This window comes from Danio rerio, chromosome 20 (genome assembly GCF_049306965.1).
Source record: "Danio rerio strain Tuebingen ecotype United States chromosome 20, GRCz12tu, whole genome shotgun sequence".
Taxonomy (NCBI): Eukaryota; Metazoa; Chordata; class Actinopteri; order Cypriniformes; family Danionidae; genus Danio; species Danio rerio.
The window spans coordinates 35,951,344-35,972,789 of record NC_133195.1 but is presented as its reverse complement, the minus strand read 5'-3'; the positions used below and the strand labels follow the sequence as shown (position 1 = coordinate 35,972,789).

Below are 21,446 nucleotides of genomic sequence, written 5' to 3'. Positions count from 1 at the left end.
CACTCATTCACACATATACACTACGGCCAGTTTAGTTCATTCAGTTTAATTCACTTATACTGCATGTGTTTGGACTGGGGAAAACCAGACGAAACCCACATGAACACTGGGAGAAAATGCAAACTCTACACCAAAATGCCAACTTGCTCAGCCGGTTCTCAAACCAGCGACTTGTTTTAAGGCGACAGTGCTAACCACTGAGCCACTATGCCACCTTAAATTGTCATTACTTGATTAATTTAATTAAATATAGACTCCAAATTAACGATAATCAGTTAACTTTAACTTAACTTATTTAAGAGTGCTAGGTTAAACATTAAGTAAATGGCACATGATATTGACAAGTTTGTTTTACTTGATATAACTTATTTTATAATTAGTATATTATTATATTATATTATATATGTATAGTTTACTTGAATTTTGCTCCTGCAAATTGTTACGTAGATTAATCTTAGGAGTTATTTCTTTCAGTGTATGTTTACAATAGGAAATTAACAACTCAATATAATTACTCAATATTCTAAAGATTTTTGGCGTAAAATAAAAAACAAAACAATTGTCATTGGCTACACTTTTGAAAACACTAATTCTTCAACAGTCTCTAGTTATTAGTCTTTAATATATCCAGTGTCACATAGTCTTTAATATATATTTATTATCCTATTCTTGTTTGTTTTCCAGCAGTTATTTTGTTGGTTAAAAGAAACAAACAAAACAAGACTGTAGCTATATTTCCATCCAAAGATGCGAATGACATTTATGCACTGGAATATCACATAAAAGGTGTAAATAAAGCAACATTTCCTTTCAAGAAGCCCAAGAGAACAAAATCGTCACTTCCTGATTAACTGGCGCTAAAATCAACAAAAAAAATAGAATTTGCTCCAGTAGAAGAAGCTGCGTTCATTTTTTCTTTATTTAAAAAATGACTTGTCCCTCAGAAGACAGTATGCTGTAGCACAATGAACACATGGTGGTGGTTTTTTAAGGCCTTAGACACCGAGCACAGACGTTCTGGACAATTCTGGTGGTCATTAATAATATAATGACACTAATACTGAAAAAATTAAGGCCTTTTCGAATGACCAAACAACATTTCAGATGTTTTACACTGTGGTCAGTCTGCTAGTTTTTCTTAATTCACAAACATTTTTATAAACACATGATCACTTATAACAACATCACTTTACTTTTTTTTTTAATTTGCATACTGGAATTTGTTTGTTAAAGTGTTCTTCTTATTTTTTTTTATGTGCATAAAAATAGGTGAATGGAAACGTAGCTTGTGATATTGCACCAAAAAAAGTATATAAAGTATCTTCATGTTGTCCCAACACAAATCAATTATGTCCACTCAGTTGTTTTTACAAATTTAAATGGATTGAGCATAAAATAATTAAGTAAACCCTCAAGAATTGTTAATTCAGCGTATTATAAATAAGCAGTTTGAACAAAAAGAAAAGAGTCATTTTGATTGAACATTTGAAAGAGACTCTGCAGGTCTTTCGATGTTTAAAGGTCTCTATTATTGTACAGGTCTAATACAATGATACACATTACAGCAGCAGCTCATTCGTAATAAAATAAACACACAAAAGCAGCATGTTTTTGATTCCACCCAAAAAAGGACATTTACTGCATGGAATAATAGATGATCCTCGAGTTCTTTTGAGCTGCAACTTAACAGACACATTCTGGGGACACTTGAGACTTGTATTAAATGCAGTGAAAAGGGGCATAATACGACCCCTCTAAGCTTTCAAATACTTCAGAAAGAAAGATTTCTACCCATAAAGTGCAGAACAGACATATCTCAGCTAACTTGGAAAGACCTCGGGTGTTTGAGTTCAGAGCCATGTGTAACACAGAGCCGTTACATTTAAGAGGGGACACGTCTTGAGCTCAGACATCTTAAATGTCAAACATCAGATATCTGGAGACAGTCACTAAGATTAAATCACTGACCTCTCTGGTACAAGCAGACCGACAAGTTCATACCCACATTTTTTGTGCTTTACTATTGTTCCACTGCTGCTGGTACAAAAGAGGGGAAAGTAGTTTAAATTAGAAACTCGGTGTAGCTTGATGTGTGTTTAAGGAGCAATTAATCACGAGTGGCAGACAGCTGTATATAACATCCGTAGAATTACACGAGCGATTTGTCATAATTACTTTCAACAGCCTTTTTTTTGACGGCGTTCTTAAAATAGACTTCACTTTAGCTTTAATTTTCATTTCAACTCCTGGTAGAAGAAGGAATGAGATTTTGCAGATTTGAAGGCGCTAATATGCTGAACGCTTTTGTGGCATCGGGTAAGACGTCTTTAGGGATTCGCGCGGATCTCATTCACCGATGACACGCTTGAAAGTGCGCAGTCGTTTTTTGACGCCCTCAGAACTCAGACATGAAAGACTGATGTAATTGCTAGCTCTAAATATACATAGGAAAAATAGCAAAACAGAGGAAACAGGCAATAGCTTTGACACCTACACATACACTGTGCCGAAAGCTTGTGCTGCAGTTTTGTTCTTATGGTCATGGTCATGGTCACAATATTGTTATGTAAATGAGGAATGCTGTTGATAGAAATCTGCTTTTTATTTTCTTTTTAGCTTTCATTCAATAAAAATATCACTAAATTCTAATATTTAAAGACTTTTTAAAAAAATTACTGCAATACATTATTTCCATTAACCATTTTCTGCCAAGTCCAAAAACAATCTTAACCTAATAAATGTTTTTCAATAATTTATTTTTTTATTTCCATTACTCATTTCTAAACTTCAAATATACACATTAACACAGAGTGATGGAAACCCAGCTAGTGAGGAGGAGAGTTTGAGTAACAAAACCCTCTCCAAAGTTTACAGCTGTAGATTTGCAAAAATTCTTATGATTAGGGTCAGAAATTCTTCAAATAAATAAATGCAGTGCTCCGCATATACGAGTATAATTACTACAAATCTCTCATTTAAAGTAATATTTTTTATAGGATGATTTTACAATATTATATTTGTGCATATACGGTATATTGGTTAGCACTGAAGCCAAATCTGGAGCTAATTTAACAAAATAACTTACAATAGTGGTTGCAAAAATTAGTCCACCCAAATTTATGTTATGTAAAAATAATAAATACAATGTTCAAAAATAGCAAAAATCAGGAGAAACAAAAATATAAATACAATTTTGTTAAAATGTTGTAGTTTGTCTTTGTTTTTTTTAACAATATTTTGCTTAAACGTAAATGTATTATCTTTCCATTTCTAAAGATGTTCTGTGACCAAAATGTTATTTTAATAAAAATATCTGTTTAATAAATCTGTTTTGTTCAAATGCACCAGTATACAATACCCATATTCATAATATTCATTTTCAAAATGGGATGTACTCGTATATGCTGAGCACTGTAAATGGTAACTAAAAATAAAAGAGTATCTTAGCCACTACAGTTATTTCACAAAAACATTCCTTTGCAACAAAACAAAACATACAAAAAATATATATATATAGTTTTAGCAACAAATGCACAAGGTGGGCTTGTTGTACATGGGGGATACTGTTGTACACCTCAAATCTAGAATTAAATATCACAGGATCAATAAAGTTTTTCTGCCAAATGCCCTAGACATGTTGTTGGACACGGTATCACGACTTCTGTCAAATACCAACAGATAAAAGAAATGGAGAAACCTGACTGCCTATACTACAAGTTTAACAATAGACCATGGCTAGACCTAAAGAGCATCACCATTGGACAGAGAACATGAAGGATCTGGGGAGATTCTGTAAGGAAAGGCTTTCTAACTGCTCCATGTTTCCTTCAACCTTATCAAGCATTACAGGAGACACTCAGACCTAGTGTCTGGGCAAATGGAGGTTGCAAAAATGATTGAATACAAATGTGCCATTCATTTCGACCCACATGTATTGGAGCGAAGCCCTTACTTCATAATAAGACCCCTTTCCCCCACATTTCAGTTGCTTTATACAGACTGCCTCTTGCATGTATGTATTTAATCATGCATTTAGATCTACAATACATGCATGTAATTGTATGATTAAATGCATACATGAATAATTAAATACATGCACCCGTATGCCACCTCAAAATTACCAGAAGTGCTCTTCAATACATTATTAACATATTAAGTACATTGTATTTATATTTTGATTAAGTACATTGATGTTAATACCACTTAATATAAATTGGGATAATTTTTTAACACGATAAAAAGAATAAACTATGTAAGTTAATTTTCACAGCCTTCTTAGCTCATTCTAACCAAGGATGCCAGTAATTTGGACCATCTAATTTAGAAATGAATTGGGTATGTGGTTTTTGCTTTTGTGTGTGTGTTCGATACTACCCTGATTTAGTAGATGTGTTTTGTGTGTGTTAAGAGAGAGAGACACACAGAGAAAGGGCATTTGCAACTTCCCCCCTAATGTTCCAGTAATGGGGGTGACAGAATAGATTTAGTGTATTGGATTCGGTCGCCCTCCTTCCGCCCATTCTCTCTTATGGAGGTCAGTCGCCTCTGCAGTGAACATCCATCACAGCTCAGCAGCTGGAGACCGCTTTTCTGCTCTCCCCGGCCTGCGAGTGCTAACAGCACTGCTGCAGGACTCGCACTGTACCAGTGGTCTCTCGCCATCTGCCGTCTCTGCTGGAAAGAGAAACAGCCAAATTAAGTTTTCTTTTACACTTTTTTTTATTTTTTTTTAAACCTGACACTGTTGAAGAAAGTTTAGTTATCTGTGTACATATTGTTTAAACATATTCATTAGATTGATAATACATCATTCTAGTTAGAGATTTAATCATTTATAATTCTAGGCTTAGAGATTTATGCTTATAGAATTTATTGATAAGTATTATAAATATCTTTCATTTAAAATTAGAATTTTATTAATCTTTTTTTTTTTAGTTTTGTAGTTTTTTAGTTATCATAGGAACTTTTTTTTACGTTTTTTTTGTTGTGTTTTGTATTTTTTTGTAGTTTATTATTGCTTTTGTTTAAATTCTCTTTTATTTTTTTTTGTTTATTGACCATTTGTATTGTTTTTCCTTTTTGCGTTTGTTTTTGTTCTGTTTTTGGATGTCTGTGTTGGGTTTGTGAGCCGCTTGACACATTTACTCTGCGTTCACACCGAAGGGGCGAGAGCATCAAAGTTTGCTATTGCCACCCTGGTGACAATGCTGTCTACCTTTACTACACTGCTGGCAAAATTCGCAAAATTAAATTGATCTTTTATTTAAAGGGGCCGTTGTAACATATCAGCAAATCAGTTACATTTTTTTACTTAAAAAAATATTGCACGCTTTTTATCAAATTCATTTAGCTATGGAAGATCAAGTTGTGGTGTGTGGTCTGGTGTGGCTTTGCTCCGCTTATCCAGTGAGACCAAATGTCTAAAATATTCAAAAGCAGCAATATTGTTTTGTACTGTCATTATAGTTACCATGAGATTCCTGCTTTTTTAAGAAAAAAAATATCATTAATGCACATCATCTCGCCAGTAACTTTTTATTTAATTTTTTAATGTATTTTCCTGTAATAAAAAAATTGTAAATAATTGGAAATCCGGCGACCTCAATAATCAAACTGTTGGGAAAAACTGTGGTCAGACCCAAAGTTCACAGGACTTTGCTCTCTTGACTCTTCTCAAGCAGTGCAATTGAACATTCAGATTGCTTGCCGACGAACCAGGTCATAGCTAATTACCATAAAGTTGACTTGATTTAAACTCTTCTCGATGCCCACACCGGGTGAAGATGCACCGCTCCTCGACACTTTTTCGCTGCCGGTTCCCATTAAAAACGAATGGCTTCCAGCTACTTTGTTGCTCAAATTTACATTGAGTAATTTAGCAGACATTTTTGTCTAAAACGACTTGCGAATTGAGGAGGCATTCAGTGATTGAACAACAGTACATGCAAGAAGTGCTAATTATACAAAGCAACTGTTAGTGCTTAGAGAATTAAAAGAATAGAGAAGCCTCTTTCTACAGGTGGCTTTCCAGAGGTCTATGCACATATATGAATATATCTATGACCTGGAGTTTTCCCAGTGGTTAATGCATTATCTCCCTCCCTGTTAAATTTGATCTAATCCATGTCCTGAAACAACCCTCTCCAATGACTTCCACTTCTAATTCTAACGGAATGAAGTGATTTGTTTGTGAATGAATCCCCGTTATAAATGACTCACGTAAACCATTGGTATCCCTGCGTCTCAATGTGCATAACCACCTTCCTGATCTAAATGGTACATAACATTTGTAGTATTCAATCATTTAGGGTAGAACGTATGCACATTGAGGCGCAGGCACTGTTATCAGCTGTTATCTGTTACGCAGCGCAAAAGTCCAGCATCTTTAGATTGCCTTTATTCTTGGCTTGTGCGGTTGAATGAGATGTCCTGGGAGCACTGTACAAATGTGGCAGCGATATTGCTCAGGGTCCGTATGCGATATCTAGAGTATAAATCTATGGAAAGATACTAGTAATGTTGACAATTTTAATTTTTGGGTGAACCATGCCTTTAAGGCCACCAATAATCATAGTTAACGTTCATAATAGGGTATATGCAGAAGGACTTTTAATTTTCAGTAACCCAGTTAAAGTGTATGCTGTTATCAAACCACCACATATAATTGCTATGTGGGTCTCAAAATATACAAGAAGCATTGCATTAAATTCCATTTTCCAGCACCTTGTCTTTAAACTATGAAAATTTATTTTACTCTAGTATTTCCAATGGAGTTTCTGCACTAGCCTGCTGATCCTGATGGCTCGTGTGTGTAAACGACTTTTCATCACATGAACAATTAAATGAATGCTTAAGTCTATTTAACAGATTATAATTTAATTACATTACAACATCGATGCTGTAATAGGAACCTTAATGTTTAAAAGTCACATTAACTATTCACTGGAAGTTTATTGGTTGGGGAAAAACACTAGCTGTGCGTATACCCTATTGTCTCTTTCCAATCAAGAATATCAATGCTTTCCTTCTAATCTCTTTAATCTTACATATTATTGACCGATAAAACTGTTTTGTTGATTTTTGTGTGTCGTTTTTTTCTTTTCAGTGTGGATAAGGAGGGTAATTTGGTTTTGATTCCTTGGGAGGAGAGTCGACATAGAGATCTGGACTGGTGTGAAGTTCTTGAGTGCAGGTGAGATCATACTGGTGCTTAAAGTGGTTGAAATCTCTGTTTATCACAATGACACTCTCTCTTTTTCTCTGCGTGTGTCTGTGTGTTCTTTAGAGAAGTGGTGGAGCCCAAACCAATGGACGACTGTCAATTCTTATATGAAGAGCAGCCAGAGCTGGAGAGATTTCGAAGCGCCGACCCCTTCATCACACTGCTGACTGAGTGGTACCTGACCAGGGCACAGGACATAGAGAGCCATTCCCGGCAGGTACAAGAGCTGACACTCAAACACGTATCAAAGCGCAGCGTTTTCTTTTGCTCTTTTGCTTGACTGACACTTCACTGGCCTGGAAAAACAAACAGATACACATACTGATGCACATCTGACTCACAGAAGATTTGCTTCCTACGTGAGTGACAGTTACTGCTGTTCCAGAGGGCTGTTAGTGTTCTGAGATCAGCTGTATCTGTCTACTCTGAACCATACTAATGGAGAGACATCTAAACCATTAGAAGACCACTCACAGCTTCTCAAACACCGCACCACACTATTTCTTTCTTTCTTTCTTTCTTTCTTTCTTTCTTTCTTTCTTTCTTTCTTTTCTTGCTTCGTTTCTTTCATTCTTTTGTCCTTTTTAAAATTTTTTCTTTACCCTTTAGTTCTTTCTTTAATCTTTTTTTTAATCCTTTCTTTTTTTCTTGCATCTTTCCTTTTGTTTTTTGTTTATTTGGTCCTTTTTATCGTTTTTTGTCCTTTAGCTCTTTCTTTTGTCCTGTTTTTGTCCTTTCTCCTTTCTTTCTTTCTTTCTTTCTTTCTTTCTTTCTTTCTTTCTTTCTTTCTTTCTTTCTTTCTTTCTTTCTTTCTTTCTTTCTTTCTTGTGTCCTTTCTTTTCTTCATCCTTTCTTTCATCCTTTCTTTTTTCTTTCTTTCTTTCTTTCTTTCTTTCTTTCTTTCTTTCTTTCTTTCTTTCTTTCTTTCTTTCTTTCTTTCTTTCTTTCTTTCTTTCTTTCTTTCTTTAGTGTTTTTGTCCTTGCTTTTGTCCTTTTGTCCTTTTTCATTCTTGTTCTTTCTCGTGTTCTTTATCCTTTTGTTCTTTCATCATTTTGTCCTTTCCTTCGTCCTTGTGTCCTTTCCTTCATTCTTTGCTTCATCCTTTTGTCTTGTTGTTTCTGCCATCCTTTCATCCTTTTCTCCTTTAGTCTTTTCTGTCATCCTTTCTTTAATTTTTTCTTTCATATTTTCTTACATCCTTTCGTAATTTCTTTCATTCTTTGTTTTTTCTTGAGTCTTTGTTTTTGTTGTTTCTTTTTTTGTTTCTTTCATTCTTTTGCCCTTTCGTTCTTGTCCTTTTTTGCCATTTCTTTCATCCTTTCTTTTGTCATTTTGTCCTTTCTTTCATTTTACTTTCATCCAATTTATCCTTTATCCTTTTGTCTTTTCTGTCATCATTTCTTTCTTCCTTTTTGTTCTTTTTGCTGTCCTGTCTTTCATCCCATTTTCCTTTCTTTCATCCATTTGTCTTTTCCATCATCATTTCATTTTGTTCTTTCTGCCGTCCTTTTTTTTATTCTTTTGTCCTTTCGTTCATTCTTTTGTCCTTTCTTTTATCTTTTCGTTCTTTCTTTCATCATTTCATCCTTTTGTACTTTCGTTTTGTCCTTTCTCTTATTTTCATTTTTCTGTCAGCCTTTCTTTCTGTACAGTTTGTCTTTCTTTCTTTCTTTCTTTCTTTCTTTCTTTCTTTCTTTCTTTCTTTCTTTCTTTTTTTCTTTCTTTCTTTCTGCTTCTTCTCTGTTATTCTTTCTTTCTGCTTCTTTTTTCTGTTATTATTTCTTTCTGCCTCTCCTTTCTGTTATTATTTCTTTCTGCTTCTTCTTTCTTTTATTCTTTCTTTCTGCTTCTCCTTTCTGTTATTCTTTGGTCTTTCTGTTGTTCTTTTTTATTATTGTTGGCTTTTCTGTCTTCATTATTTTGTTTCCCTATTTTCCTAATTTTTATATTTTTCCATTTCTTTTTATCTCTTTCTAGTTCATATCGTCTTTTTTTCTTTTTCTCTCTTCCTTTCCTTTTCTTATTTAATGGTGCTTAAAATGCATTTTGTAGAAGATTTAAAAGTATAAATTCTAAAATGCCCTGATTTATTTTTCCACAGTTGCCTTTATTTTTTTGAGTAAAAGCTCCAATTACTGCAGGGTACAAAATTCTGAGACTCCTAATGAATTGTTTTTAATTTGCATACCTCTAATGTAGGGCATTTTGTTGTTATAAATTATATTTTCAGCCTAGGAAATTCACTCAAAACACATTTGAGTTTCAGAGCATCAGTGTTTTATCTTTTAAATCTTTCACATAAAGTTATTTTAATTATATGACAATCTGTTTATTTTGTTTTTTATAAGCACTTTCTAGATTAAAATACTTATCACATACAAGTTATACAGCATTTGAACAGTATTTTAAATAAAATTGTTTAACTTTAAAAGTCTATTTAAGACTTTTAATTTCAGGAACAGAATAACTGAATATTTAAAACTATTTTGACTGTATTTAGTTATTCAAAACAAAGTATAAAAACCAATAAACGTCAAAAAACCATGAACTACTTCTGCTGAAATTTGACAGAGATGTTTGTTTGTAAGGTTTATGTAACCATTGTGCTTTTTTAAATATATTTTTTTATTTATTATTTTTGTTATACAACAATTGTATTAAGAGGAGGAAACTGACTAATTTGGAATTTTACAGTTTAAAATCAACATTGTATCGATATTCACCTATTGTGACGTGACAAAAGAACACTGGTCGATGCATTGATGTCTTATAATTGTTTAAGAGACTGCATTTCCTTATTATGCAAAGAAGAGACTTTTACTTCAGTTTTTATGCCAGCAAGCATTGCTTTAAAACGTTAAGCGTGTACAGCTGCTACACATTTTCATGGATTGCACAATAGTGTTTATTTTTTGCTTTTGTAAGAGTTTCTGTGTGGGATAAAACCTGCCAGACAGCTTCTGTTTATACCACAAAACAAGCTTTAGAAGCAATTAAAGATGCAACAGCGTGTTCAAGTATATTTTTCTTGCAGGTGGTTGTGCGTTTGTGGTCTGGGCATAAATGTGAATTTTAAGTGGATTTATTTTATTATGTTGCATGCAATTTTGAATTTATGGGAAGCTGTGATGCTTTTAACTCAATGAGAGTACAATGAAACTGTCTGAGTTGGAAGACACTGCTGTGTTGACTATTTTTTTAACTCTACTCAATCCAATCAGATAGCCACGCCCACTTTGGCACTATTTTCAGTACTTTTTTAATCCAGTTGGATTTTTATAATACATTAAATGATGCTTGGGTGCTTTTCACACTGATGGGTGTGTTTTTTAAGATAAAGTTTTAGAATCAAAACTTTCCTCGTCAATATCCGTTCACACTATACACGTTAAAAGAATGGTATGTGAGCATTCATAAAAATTGTGTTTATTGTGTAGATTTTGCCAGCATCCGTACTTGCTGTTTACCAATTGTGTAATGATCAAAGGAGATTATTTATATATAATAACTGTTAAAAGCTACTTATTACTAGTTAATTAGTTAATGTTATTAATAACTAATATAGTTATGGTAACAAATAACCCTAACTTTTCTAATTATTGATTGAAAAGCAAAAATCTGCACCTTTTGTAAAGTTGCTTTGAAACAATAATTATTGTGAAAAGCGCTATACATATAAACTTGAATTGATGTTACGGTCATATGTCTGATACAGAATAGTCTAAAAGACCAGTCAGAGTGTGACTGTAGATAGCTGCACCTCCGTTTACAAAGGTCATTTGTAGTCGTGTCCCAAACCTTTGTGGACTCTCTGAAGTGCACTCAGACAATCACAGAATGCACTGGAATAACAGGTATACTCTACAACAAATGCACACTCCGCATACCTGTCTCCTGTAACAACCCCCAACTTTGGCATAGTATATGATCGCTGTGGCCTTCCAAAGCCCAGGCCATAGTACAGTTACTAACACCACAGTACAGTTACTAACACGTTCTCAATTGTGTTATTCTGGTCTACTGGAATATTAGAGACAAATGTTGGCAGGTATGACACTCCATGGCTAGAGAATACCCATAATGTTTTGAGATTTTGCTCACTGAATTAATTCTCATGTCTGACCACAAGATACTATTGTGTAAAAGTCTCAAAATAATTTATTATTTATTGGGTTAATAGACATTTCTCTACATGATCTCTATTTCAGCACTGCATGACATGAAGTTCTCACTGACATTGTCAAGGTTTTTATTTTATTTTATTTATATTTTTTTTAGAAACCTGCAAAACAAAAACAAAACAGCGTTCCTTCCGGTGCACTGATTGCTTGAATTCACTCACTCTAAGTGATTCTTTCTTTTAAGTAGACTATATTAGTGGACTAATTTAGGGAATAGTAAATGATGGAGATATGCCTGTATTTCAGGCGGTCTATACTGAAATGTAAAAACAGCATTTTCAAACTAAAACTTAAGACCTCACTCAGTGTTTGTTCTGCAAAATGCCTATTAGTGTCAAACACACTCTATTGGAGTGTCCTGCTTTTGATGACTTTTTTGTTAAATGAAATTTTATCATATTTTAACTTGAATAATTTTATCTAATTTGTATTCTTTTGTTTGTAATATATTGTATATTTTTATGTACAATTTTATCCATGAAAATTGCTATTTTTGGTGACATGGTATTAAATAAAAACATATGATGATGATTAGGGCTGCATGATTCTGGCTAAAAATAAAGATCATTATTTTCTCACGATTCTGTAGATGTAAAATAAAGGTTAATAAGTAGGCAATTATTATTGTTATTTCTCAAACATATGGTAAGGTAAGCAATATAATAATATTAGGCCTATGTGTAGGTGGTACTGTTGGTCAAAATGCCACATTTTGTATAGACTTTAAAATTGTCCAGGGGCCTCATGTATCAACGCTGCGTACGCACAAAAACTTTGCGTACGCCAGGTTTCACGCTCAGAATCGCTCCCGTTTGGATTTACTAACGATGAACTGAACGTGGGAATGTGCGCAGCTTCACGGCAGCTTTCTGGCTGGCGTACGCACATTTTTTGTCCGTGTCTGTTTTATTTCCATTGGCGACTCCTAGAGGCAGTTGTGTTAAATTCCTCTCTACAAAGTGTCTGAGCCTTGCAATGGCAGCTGTATGAGACGGGTTCATCATCTAGTAGGTATGTAAGGTTTCCATACCATACAGTTGACCAGCTAAACATTAAAGCACAATTTGCAGCAGTCGCCTGTTTTCCCAATGTAATCTGAGCGATCTACCGCACGCACATTGCTATAAAGACACTATCTGAAGATGAATTTGCATGCGTAAATCAGAAACATTTCCATTCAATAAATGTGCAAATAAAATATGATGCACAAACTTATTGATGATTCCTACTTGTCTTTCTCGTGATAAATAGTGGGCAAAATCTGATATGTAGCGGGGAAAAAAAGAAGGAATTCATCAGACACTGGATTCGAGCCGAGTTCATGCTCGAACGTGTCATTACATGATCACATGCGTCTTACGAGGTGCGCCACTGAGACTGCTAAGGGTGCTGTAACATTTTACAGATATAAACCACACTATTTCTTTTTTTAATGCTCTCAGTGCGATGTTCAGACCCAACTGTGTTAACCGCATCAGCTAAACTCTCCCACTCTATTTTTTTTCTTTTGTTGTTAATTCCGGAGAACAAACTTGCAAATAACACCGCTTTTCTCGGGTCTACCTCCGAAAGCAGCACCTCCATTTCACATTCTGTTCAAAGTTTCTCTTTTTGCTTGATTTTGCCATTGCTTTTTTCGTTGGATTTTGCCATTAGCATAGTCATTAGCATATTCATACGGGGGAGGAGGCAGGGAGGGGTTTTGTGCTCGTGCATGTTGCGCTCAGTTTCACGTTCATTCGGATGTACAAAAGAATATGCGTGAGATTCGGCGTACGCAGTGTTTCATACATCTGAATTTTTTTATGCGTACGCACAATTACAGCTTTGTGCGTACGCAATGTTTTAGTAAGATTTCCACGCAAGTCTTCATACATGAGGCCCCTGGTTTTTAATGCACAGTAAAGGAAATATATAAAAATATAATTTTTCATAGTTCTGAAGTTAGTTTATTATGTTTGGGACATATGCTTGAACCATATGACCATTTTTCACTAGTGAAGTGAGACGTCATTACCAGATTCCCTCCTGCATTATATTTAAAGAGCCCATATTATACATGAAATAGGGTCATATCCTGGTTGTAAGGGTCTCCAACAACAGTCTAATATGCATGCAAGGTCAAAAAACACTTTCATGGTCTTATAATCTGCATTTATTTTTAGCTAATTATCCCAGCGACTCCTGTATGAATCGTCCAGTGATTCATTTGTTCCCAAACCCCTCCTTAGCGCGGAGCTAATCTGCGCTGATTGGACCGATGACAGTCTGTCGCGATTGGTCGACTGCCTTCAGTCAGAGAGGGAAATGGCCAATAGCTAATCAGCAATTTAAAAAGTAATCACAGTTCATACACGCTCGATAGTGTAGACGTGGATTTTAGCTGCCACACTATGGCGAGTGGATAGTGCCACGGATAACCGAACGAAGGAGACAGTCGTGTACTCGCCATACCACACACACACAAAAACACACACACACCTCCGGATGACAACGCTCCCGCTTCCGCCCGCACCCGCCAGGTTTTAGCCTGAGAACCCGCTCCGTTTTCTGCCCGCCGCGCCCGGTCCCGCTAGAGCGGAGAACACAACCAAAAATCACCCAGTATACAGTCCAGACAGCCAAGCTGTCTGTATAAACACACACACACAGCACAAAGCACACAAAGCTCGTTCGTTCGTTCGTTCGCTCTCTCTCTCTCTCTCTCGCTCTCTCTCATACGCGCGCGTGCGCACTAACACACACACACACACAAGCACCACGCAGACTCTCTCTTTCTAATTCACATAGCAATATCCGTGATATTGCTAGACAGCCCGCTCCCGTCCCAAATTAAACCCGTTACCGACCGCTCCTGCGATTTATTCGGAAATTTATTCCCGCTGCTGTCCCCGCGCCAGATTTCTGCGGCGCGGGAATAAATTTCCGAATAAATCGCGGGAGCAGAACTCTAGCACGGAGCTCCATAAACAAACAGCACGCGTCGCGTTTTTAACGTGACTTTGCACGCGATAAGATAAAATATCCAGTTAACCTGATACAGTACACGCGGTTACAAGTAACAAATCACAACTAAATACATTTGCAAGCTAGAGTAAACGAGGCAACAACTTTAACTGCACTTACTTACACTTGAGAAATGGAAGAAACCCATCCTGACGTCCATCAGTTACTCTTTACTGATCCTTCCTTTAACAAACTCAGATGAAGTATTCTTTGTAGCATGTAGTTTCCAGTAGTTTCCAACTGCTTGGTTATAATGCTGATGTTTCATCTTTGGGTAGAGACTCAATATAATGTCCATCTGCAGTGTGACTTCAATCGACCGGCATGTTTGTGTGCGTGTGTTTGTGGGTGTGCGTGTGTTTGTGGGTGTGTGTGTGTGTCTGGGTTTCTGCGTCAGAGGGCGGGGCCTCAGGTTTGAAATCTCCCGGATTTGCGCGTGCACGTGAATAACTTGGTTTCGTTTGTACGTCATGGCGAAACACCTAATGAGTCGGTATCAAGGCGACTCGTTTGAAGCACTATGAGTCGACTCTTTTATAGATGAATCAACCGTTTTAAACACTGTATTCTTACAGATTTAAGCCTTAGCTGGATACTTCACTTCACTTAGAGCTGTGTTACACACTACATGGAGGGGAATTTTCAAAAACCCATAATATGGGCTCTTTAACATTATATAAGCTAGAGCAAATAGACTGGCACTGTTATACGTTTATTGTCATGCACAACACTGTGTTTGCTATAAAAGAAAAAAAAAACACATCAAATGCTTATCATAATCAAAACTGTAAAATGCAATATGATCATTTAAATAATGTGCGCATTTTCAATTTCACTTTTGCTGCCAAGTGCCCTCATGTCCTGGTTGCCGTCAGAAAAAACACATGCAAATCATACTTCCTGCACGGCTTTCAAAAGATTACTCTGTGCAACAAACTGAATGTTATTTTACAGCTTTATTAACTGTTATTCGCAGCCTATGAAGGTTTTGATCAGTGAAGTAGACTTCATTAGCTGGTGCGGGCATCTTCCTGGTAAACACACAGCTCGCAGTCAGCTTACTTGAGATTTCGACACCGCTAATATTGTACGTCAATATGTTAAGATAGTAATTATGTTTTTGGGTAAATTATACCTTAGAAATACAGTATGAGGCTCTTTCAACAAAATTTGAAGGTTCCCAGGTTGCTAAGAAATGCATATAAAACAATGTGAAGACTTGTGCGACCGCATTTATGCTTCTCTCCTGAACATGGAAAATGTAATTGCCTGAATCATGTTGTATATTAGGCAGATAAAAAAGTGTAAGAGGGTGATAATAATGGTAAATAAAAATGTGTCACTAAATATACTTGGGCAGCCGCTAATATACCTAGGCGGCCCACCCAAGTAAAGTCTATTTGAAGAGTTCAAATACAAAAACCTCAAAGTGGCGTCTGAAATTTGTATCGAAAATGAACATTTTTCTCAGCCTCTTGTTTATGTTAAGTTATTTAACTTAAAGAGCCATGAAAATTACATTTTCTTTGACGTAAAAGTGAAATTTCTGAACCTACCCACAGAAGCCTGCTAAAAATGCAAATTTGAGAAGAAAATTTCAGATGGTATTTAGAGGTTTTTGCATCTAAACTCTTCATTTTTAGGAAGCACTGCAATATTTCCAAATATATTTTTTGTATAAATACTTGTTGCATTTTGAACTCTGGTTAATATACATTTGTAATAATTAAAAAGAAAATAAACAATAGATAATTATCTTTATTAAGGCCCCTTTATGTACAAAACCTACTTTTTCAGACTACTGTAGGTTTTTAATTTAGTTGTATTACTAGTCTCAAACTTTTTGTCCTCACTGTATATGACCGGTATGACAAGCACTATCACTCAGCTGTAGGCACAGGCCGTTTCAAGAAGTGCTGCAGAGCAGGAGAGACATCACTCTGTCAGGACAGAGGTTAAAGCAAGGAGAGAGGGCTGATCTCCGAGAGCTTGACATGTGAAGTGAGATGAGGAGGACGGCTGGTGCCTGGAAGCAGATTGAATGTCCAAAAAGAAATCCATTGCAATAAAAGGGTGTGAGATCGGTTCATCTGAAGGCTGCCTGCATGTTTTGTCCTTAGAGTAAGTGGGAAGTATGCCTAAGAACGTTTGTACACGTAGATATCAGTACTTTCGTACAATCAAAGCCAGGGTTGTGTGTGTGTGTGTGTGTGTGTGTGAACAAGCATGCTATGTTTGCAATCATTTATTTGTAAGGCAAATACACGAGGTGGTTTTGTCCCTGATTTGGTGTTAAGCAGCTCTGCTTTGTAATTGGAGTGTTGTTTTGTGTTGTTAGGAAGGCAGCATTGCTCCGCAGGTGTTTGGCTCTTGTTAACTCCAGTGTCAGGGGTTTCGCTTCCTCCCAGGTGGGAAAAAAGCAGCAATCATTTCCTCATGCAGGCATCCACTATTGATTGGCTCCATGCTCTGCCTGTCAACTGGTGGAGGGATGCCAATCGTCAGCTCTTGATATGAACTGTATTGATGGGCTGCTGAGGCAGCTGGGGTTTCATTGACTGGGTATACTTTAGAAATCTTTTTGGGGATTTTTAGTTGTAGCATTCTTTTTGTGGTCTTTTTGATCAATGTTCATGCTCCTAACAGTTTAAAATATAGTGTAAATTAGGCATGGGACAATAATCATTTTCAAGGTGTAACGTGGTTTGGAAAAGTCAGGTTTTAAAACCGCCAGTATTTTCTGCTATACCATTCCTGCAGTATATGTAAGGTTTTGTTTTAAGTTTTTTTTTTAGGACAACAGGATCTCCAACAGAAATGATCTCCAAAGATGTTATTTTATATTGTAATGAAATCTGTGTTTTTGAAAGTAATGAATCCGCAGAAATCATTTATTTATTTTAATTATTCAGCCTAAAATGTTTACTCTAACAAAATATTTTAAATGTTTTTTAAAATAAAATACATTGTGTTAGAAGGGGAAAAAGTTCTTGTTTTTTTACCCAGACATTTACAAATAACATATTTTAGAGCATTAACCACAATACCAATAAACCATGATATTTTTATTCAAGGTTATCATACCAAACACATAGTGAGAATATATGTAGTGTGGTGCTGTTTGCTACAGGTAGCTTATCTGGTAGTCTAACATCAAAGGTGTAACATTACTTTTGTTCATGTCTGATCTGGCATACAGAAAACTAGAAAGAAACCATTCAGACTGTATATGTAATTGTATCAGTTAGATCTACAAGTAATCATAGTCAAAGTCCTAAAAAAACAGACAGTAGCAAATGTTGTCAGGAAAATGCCCGGTGATCTCATCCAAAAACAAAATCTTCAGCGTATTCAGTCATGACTCTAAATACAGATGTAAACAAGGTGTGAACTATGATGAACTTTTGACCACTTTTTTATTTTTTAAAACGATGTCATTAAAAAAAAAGTAATGTTAAAGATGTACGATAAACCTTTGGATTCTCCAGAATGTGTCTGGAAAGTTTTAGTTCAAAATACCCATCAGAATATTTATTATAGCCTCCAGAACATGCCCATGTTTGTGTCTGAATACATTGTAGCTGTATTTGTAGCCTGTGGCTTTAAATTCAAATGAGCTGCTTTGTCCCACCCACTGTTCTGACATACGTGTCTGCTTCTCCTGCGTTACATCAGATAAACAGCACAGTTACAGAGACAGATTGGATGAAGTACAAATACAAAACAGCTCATTAGTCAAAAGTACCAAGTAAGTTTATTTGATATATTTGTGGTGGAGTTTATTCAAGCCTTTCTGAAATGAGTCGCACACAAATGCCGTTTGAAGTACACAAAAACACGGTTTTAAGTGTTTACTGACACTATAAGGCTGTGGTGATTATAGCGGTTAAGAATTACATAGCGATTTTACTGTCATTATAAAAATGCTCTCTTTTAAAAAAAATTTTTAAACGTATATGAAAATTACAAAAATCGCAGAGTTTTAACAAATTATTTTAATCCCTGTTTATTTGCAAAACAATGTTCTGTGGACGTGTATACAAGTTATTATAGAATAATGGCGCCTGTTAATCGATTTGGTGGGAAAAACCGCACTCCTAAGGAGACTTATTGCGGAGACTTATTGTGTTTCTATCACTCTAATAGGACAGTGGACACACAATACCTACACGCAGTTCTCTCCAAACGTCATACAAAAAGTAAATTTTCATCATATGTTCCCTTTAACTTTTGCGCCGTCTTCATTGGCATTGTTACAGACTGGCAAAGATCAATAGTAATAGCATTATTTGAAACTCTAATCGAAAGAGACTACAATCGAAGCAAATCCCAGACAGTCTCCTAGCCAGGAGGTTAATTCTGCTGAAATGGACAGACTCCTCAACTCCAACATTTAAACACAGGATTAAAGATTTTTTTGTAAAAACATGCATTTAGGAAAACTTCAATGTACTATGCATGGGTCTTATAAGCGATTTCAATTTTTTTTTTATTACTACTTTGCAACCTTTTCTAGTTTTGGGGAGTACACAAACAACGGATAGATTATATAGTTTTTTTCTTTTTTATATCTTACTGTCATTTAGGGGTTTTGTTTAATTGTCCGTTTTCTCTTAGTTTTGTTTTTCTGTTCAGTCTAAAAAACTAAATAAAAAGATTGGAAATAAAAGATGGCATGTTTTCAGAAATGTTTATATTTATTTTTAGGCACCACAATGCTGATGTTTCAGAAAAGCAAAAAAATCTACTGTTTGTTTGTTGATGAAATGAAAACATTTGTCATATTAAAATAATTATCTTCTGAGGAAAAAACTGTTTTATATTTATGTAAACCTTTTTTTCTTCAGAAGATGATCATCTTAACATAACAAATGCAACATAAAAATGCAATCAGACTTAGAGATAAACATATCTTACCCATCTCTCTTCCCAATAGGCTGGTTTATGCTTTTCTGTTAGGTTGCTGATGCATTGTGATTTGGTTCACACAGGTGGATTGTTCCCTATCTCTAGTGCGTCTGGGAAAAGAGCAGAACATTCCTGGGCTGGAGCGGCTTTGCGATGACCTGGTTACAATGGAGACACTGGTCTACGAGACGTCATGTGACCTAAGTGTCACACTGAAGGAACTGCAGCAGCTCAGAGACATCGACAAGCTCCGCCTCCTCATGAAAAATGTATGTTCTTCGGCGCTCATTCTCCTTTAACACTTTATTCTACAGTATTTGTTGTGCAGCCAAAGTTTTTCCTACCTGTAGTGTCAGTAGCGGTGACATGGTGGCTCAGTGGTTAGCACTGTCACCTTACAAATAGAAAGTCGCTGGTTCGAGTCCCGGCTGGGCCATTTGGCATTTCTGTGTGGAGTTTACATGTTCTCCCTGTGTTTGCATAGTTTTCCTCCGGGTGCTCTGGTTTCACCCACAGTCTAAAAACATGCGCTTTAGGTGAATTGATTAAAACTAAATTGGCTGTAGTTGTTGAGTGTGTGTGTGTGAATGAGTGTGTATGGGTGGGTTGTGGCTCGAATAGTTGGTGGTTCATTCTGCTGTGGCGTCCTTTAAAATAGAGGTGCAGGAAAATGAATGAATGAATAGTGTCAGTACCACTCTGCAAACTGATTAAACCACCTGGGTTTCTCTCAGCTGTGTAAATGCTGAATTTTCAGCTCTTTGCTTTGAGGAGCACTAGCGCAGCTGATAGATCTTGGAGAGCGCTTGCGGATTTGTGTTTACAGGCCTGCTCTCATTACGATTGCAGTAAGCACATCCAGCAGGCTTGTTTGGATTTAATGCTTTCATTAAAAATGATTTAATACTCATTTGCTCGTTTAAGGGGAAACGCTGTGAGTGGGTGAATCGCCATCTTAGCATCTGTTTACTAGTGATACTTTGAATGTTTTCTGAGGAAACACTCGGTTCAGTCTGAGATGAACATTCTGAATCTTTTACTCACCCACATGGTGCGCCAGTCCCTATGGTCGCATAAAAGGAAATTAAAAAAGGTTCTGAAATTATCTGAATGATTTGTTTGTGTAAACAAATTTTTTGAAGCTTTATTTCAGGCTCTAATGTACATCAAAATTGTAAGGGTGAGCACAGTACAAACGTAACATGGGGAGAGTTGTAACACGTTAGTTTTTTTTTTTTTTTGCAGGACAAAATGAATGATGACAAGTACACGCTAAATGCATATGCTTTAAACAAAATACAGCAACACTTTAAAAAAAAAATCACAGCATAGTCATCCAAATTAATATGCACATTAAAACCACAGGTGTACATAGATGCAATTCTATTCAAGGTGCAGTCAGTTTCTGATCTATACTTAGTGAGATGGAAATCAATATTTTAGTTTCTTAAATGATCTAGAAGAGGACCCGCCATTTTATAGAAGTCGCTAGCAGTTCCTTTCTTTGTGTGTCTGATTTTCTCTATTTTAATAAAAAAGTTTTTAATTCACAAAGAAGGTTAAAGAAAATTTTATGTTAAATAAAGCCTAAACGTCTAGCTAGAACTGTACCATGCCTTATAGATCTGACAGTAGTGTATTCTATAAAGAGAATTGTTTATAAAATATTCTTATTTCTTTATTTAAATTTATATTTTAAGTGTTTATTACAGTTTTAGTGTTTGTTTCAGATGAGATTCTGTTCTTATTTCAATGTCCAGTCAGTTATTGATCAGTTTAAACAGTTCTTTGTAACCCTCTGGGGTCTGAAGTAATTTTGAGGCCCCTTAAATGTTTTGACATACCTTTGACATACCATAGAAGCTCATTTCAGCTACTTATTAAAAAAGTAGTCACCTAACAGATTAGAATGATGTATAATAACACGTATTTGTGTGACCACAATCAACTGACTATTCTTAGTGTCTTTGGCACTGATAAGAAAGAGATCCTGCCAGGTCCTTAGAAGGTTAACGCTTTGTAGTCTAGAGGAACACGGTAACTAGTTTAAACGCATTCTACATCTCTTATCCTACACAAAACCCATACCCAACTACTTAATAAGTGGCATATTGGGAGCTATATGAGC

General features: G+C 35.7%; 1 protein-coding gene across 8 annotated transcripts in view; it reads left to right on the top strand.

Moving 5' to 3' along the window:
- The window catches only part of nbas (NBAS subunit of NRZ tethering complex), a 378,367-nt gene that overhangs the window by 68,136 nt on the left and 288,785 nt on the right, over positions 1-21,446 (top strand). For all 8 annotated transcript variants that reach the window (XR_012395546.1, XR_012395545.1, XR_012395547.1 and 5 more), the window contains exons 22-24: positions 7,106-7,192; positions 7,286-7,439; positions 19,402-19,587. Coding sequence is in view for 4 of the 8 variants with exons in the window: in XM_073932555.1 (XP_073788656.1) it covers positions 7,106-7,192; positions 7,286-7,439; positions 19,402-19,587 (427 nt within the window). In the remaining 4 variants the exon portion in view is untranslated. The remainder of the gene's footprint in view (positions 1-7,105; positions 7,193-7,285; positions 7,440-19,401; positions 19,588-21,446) is intronic.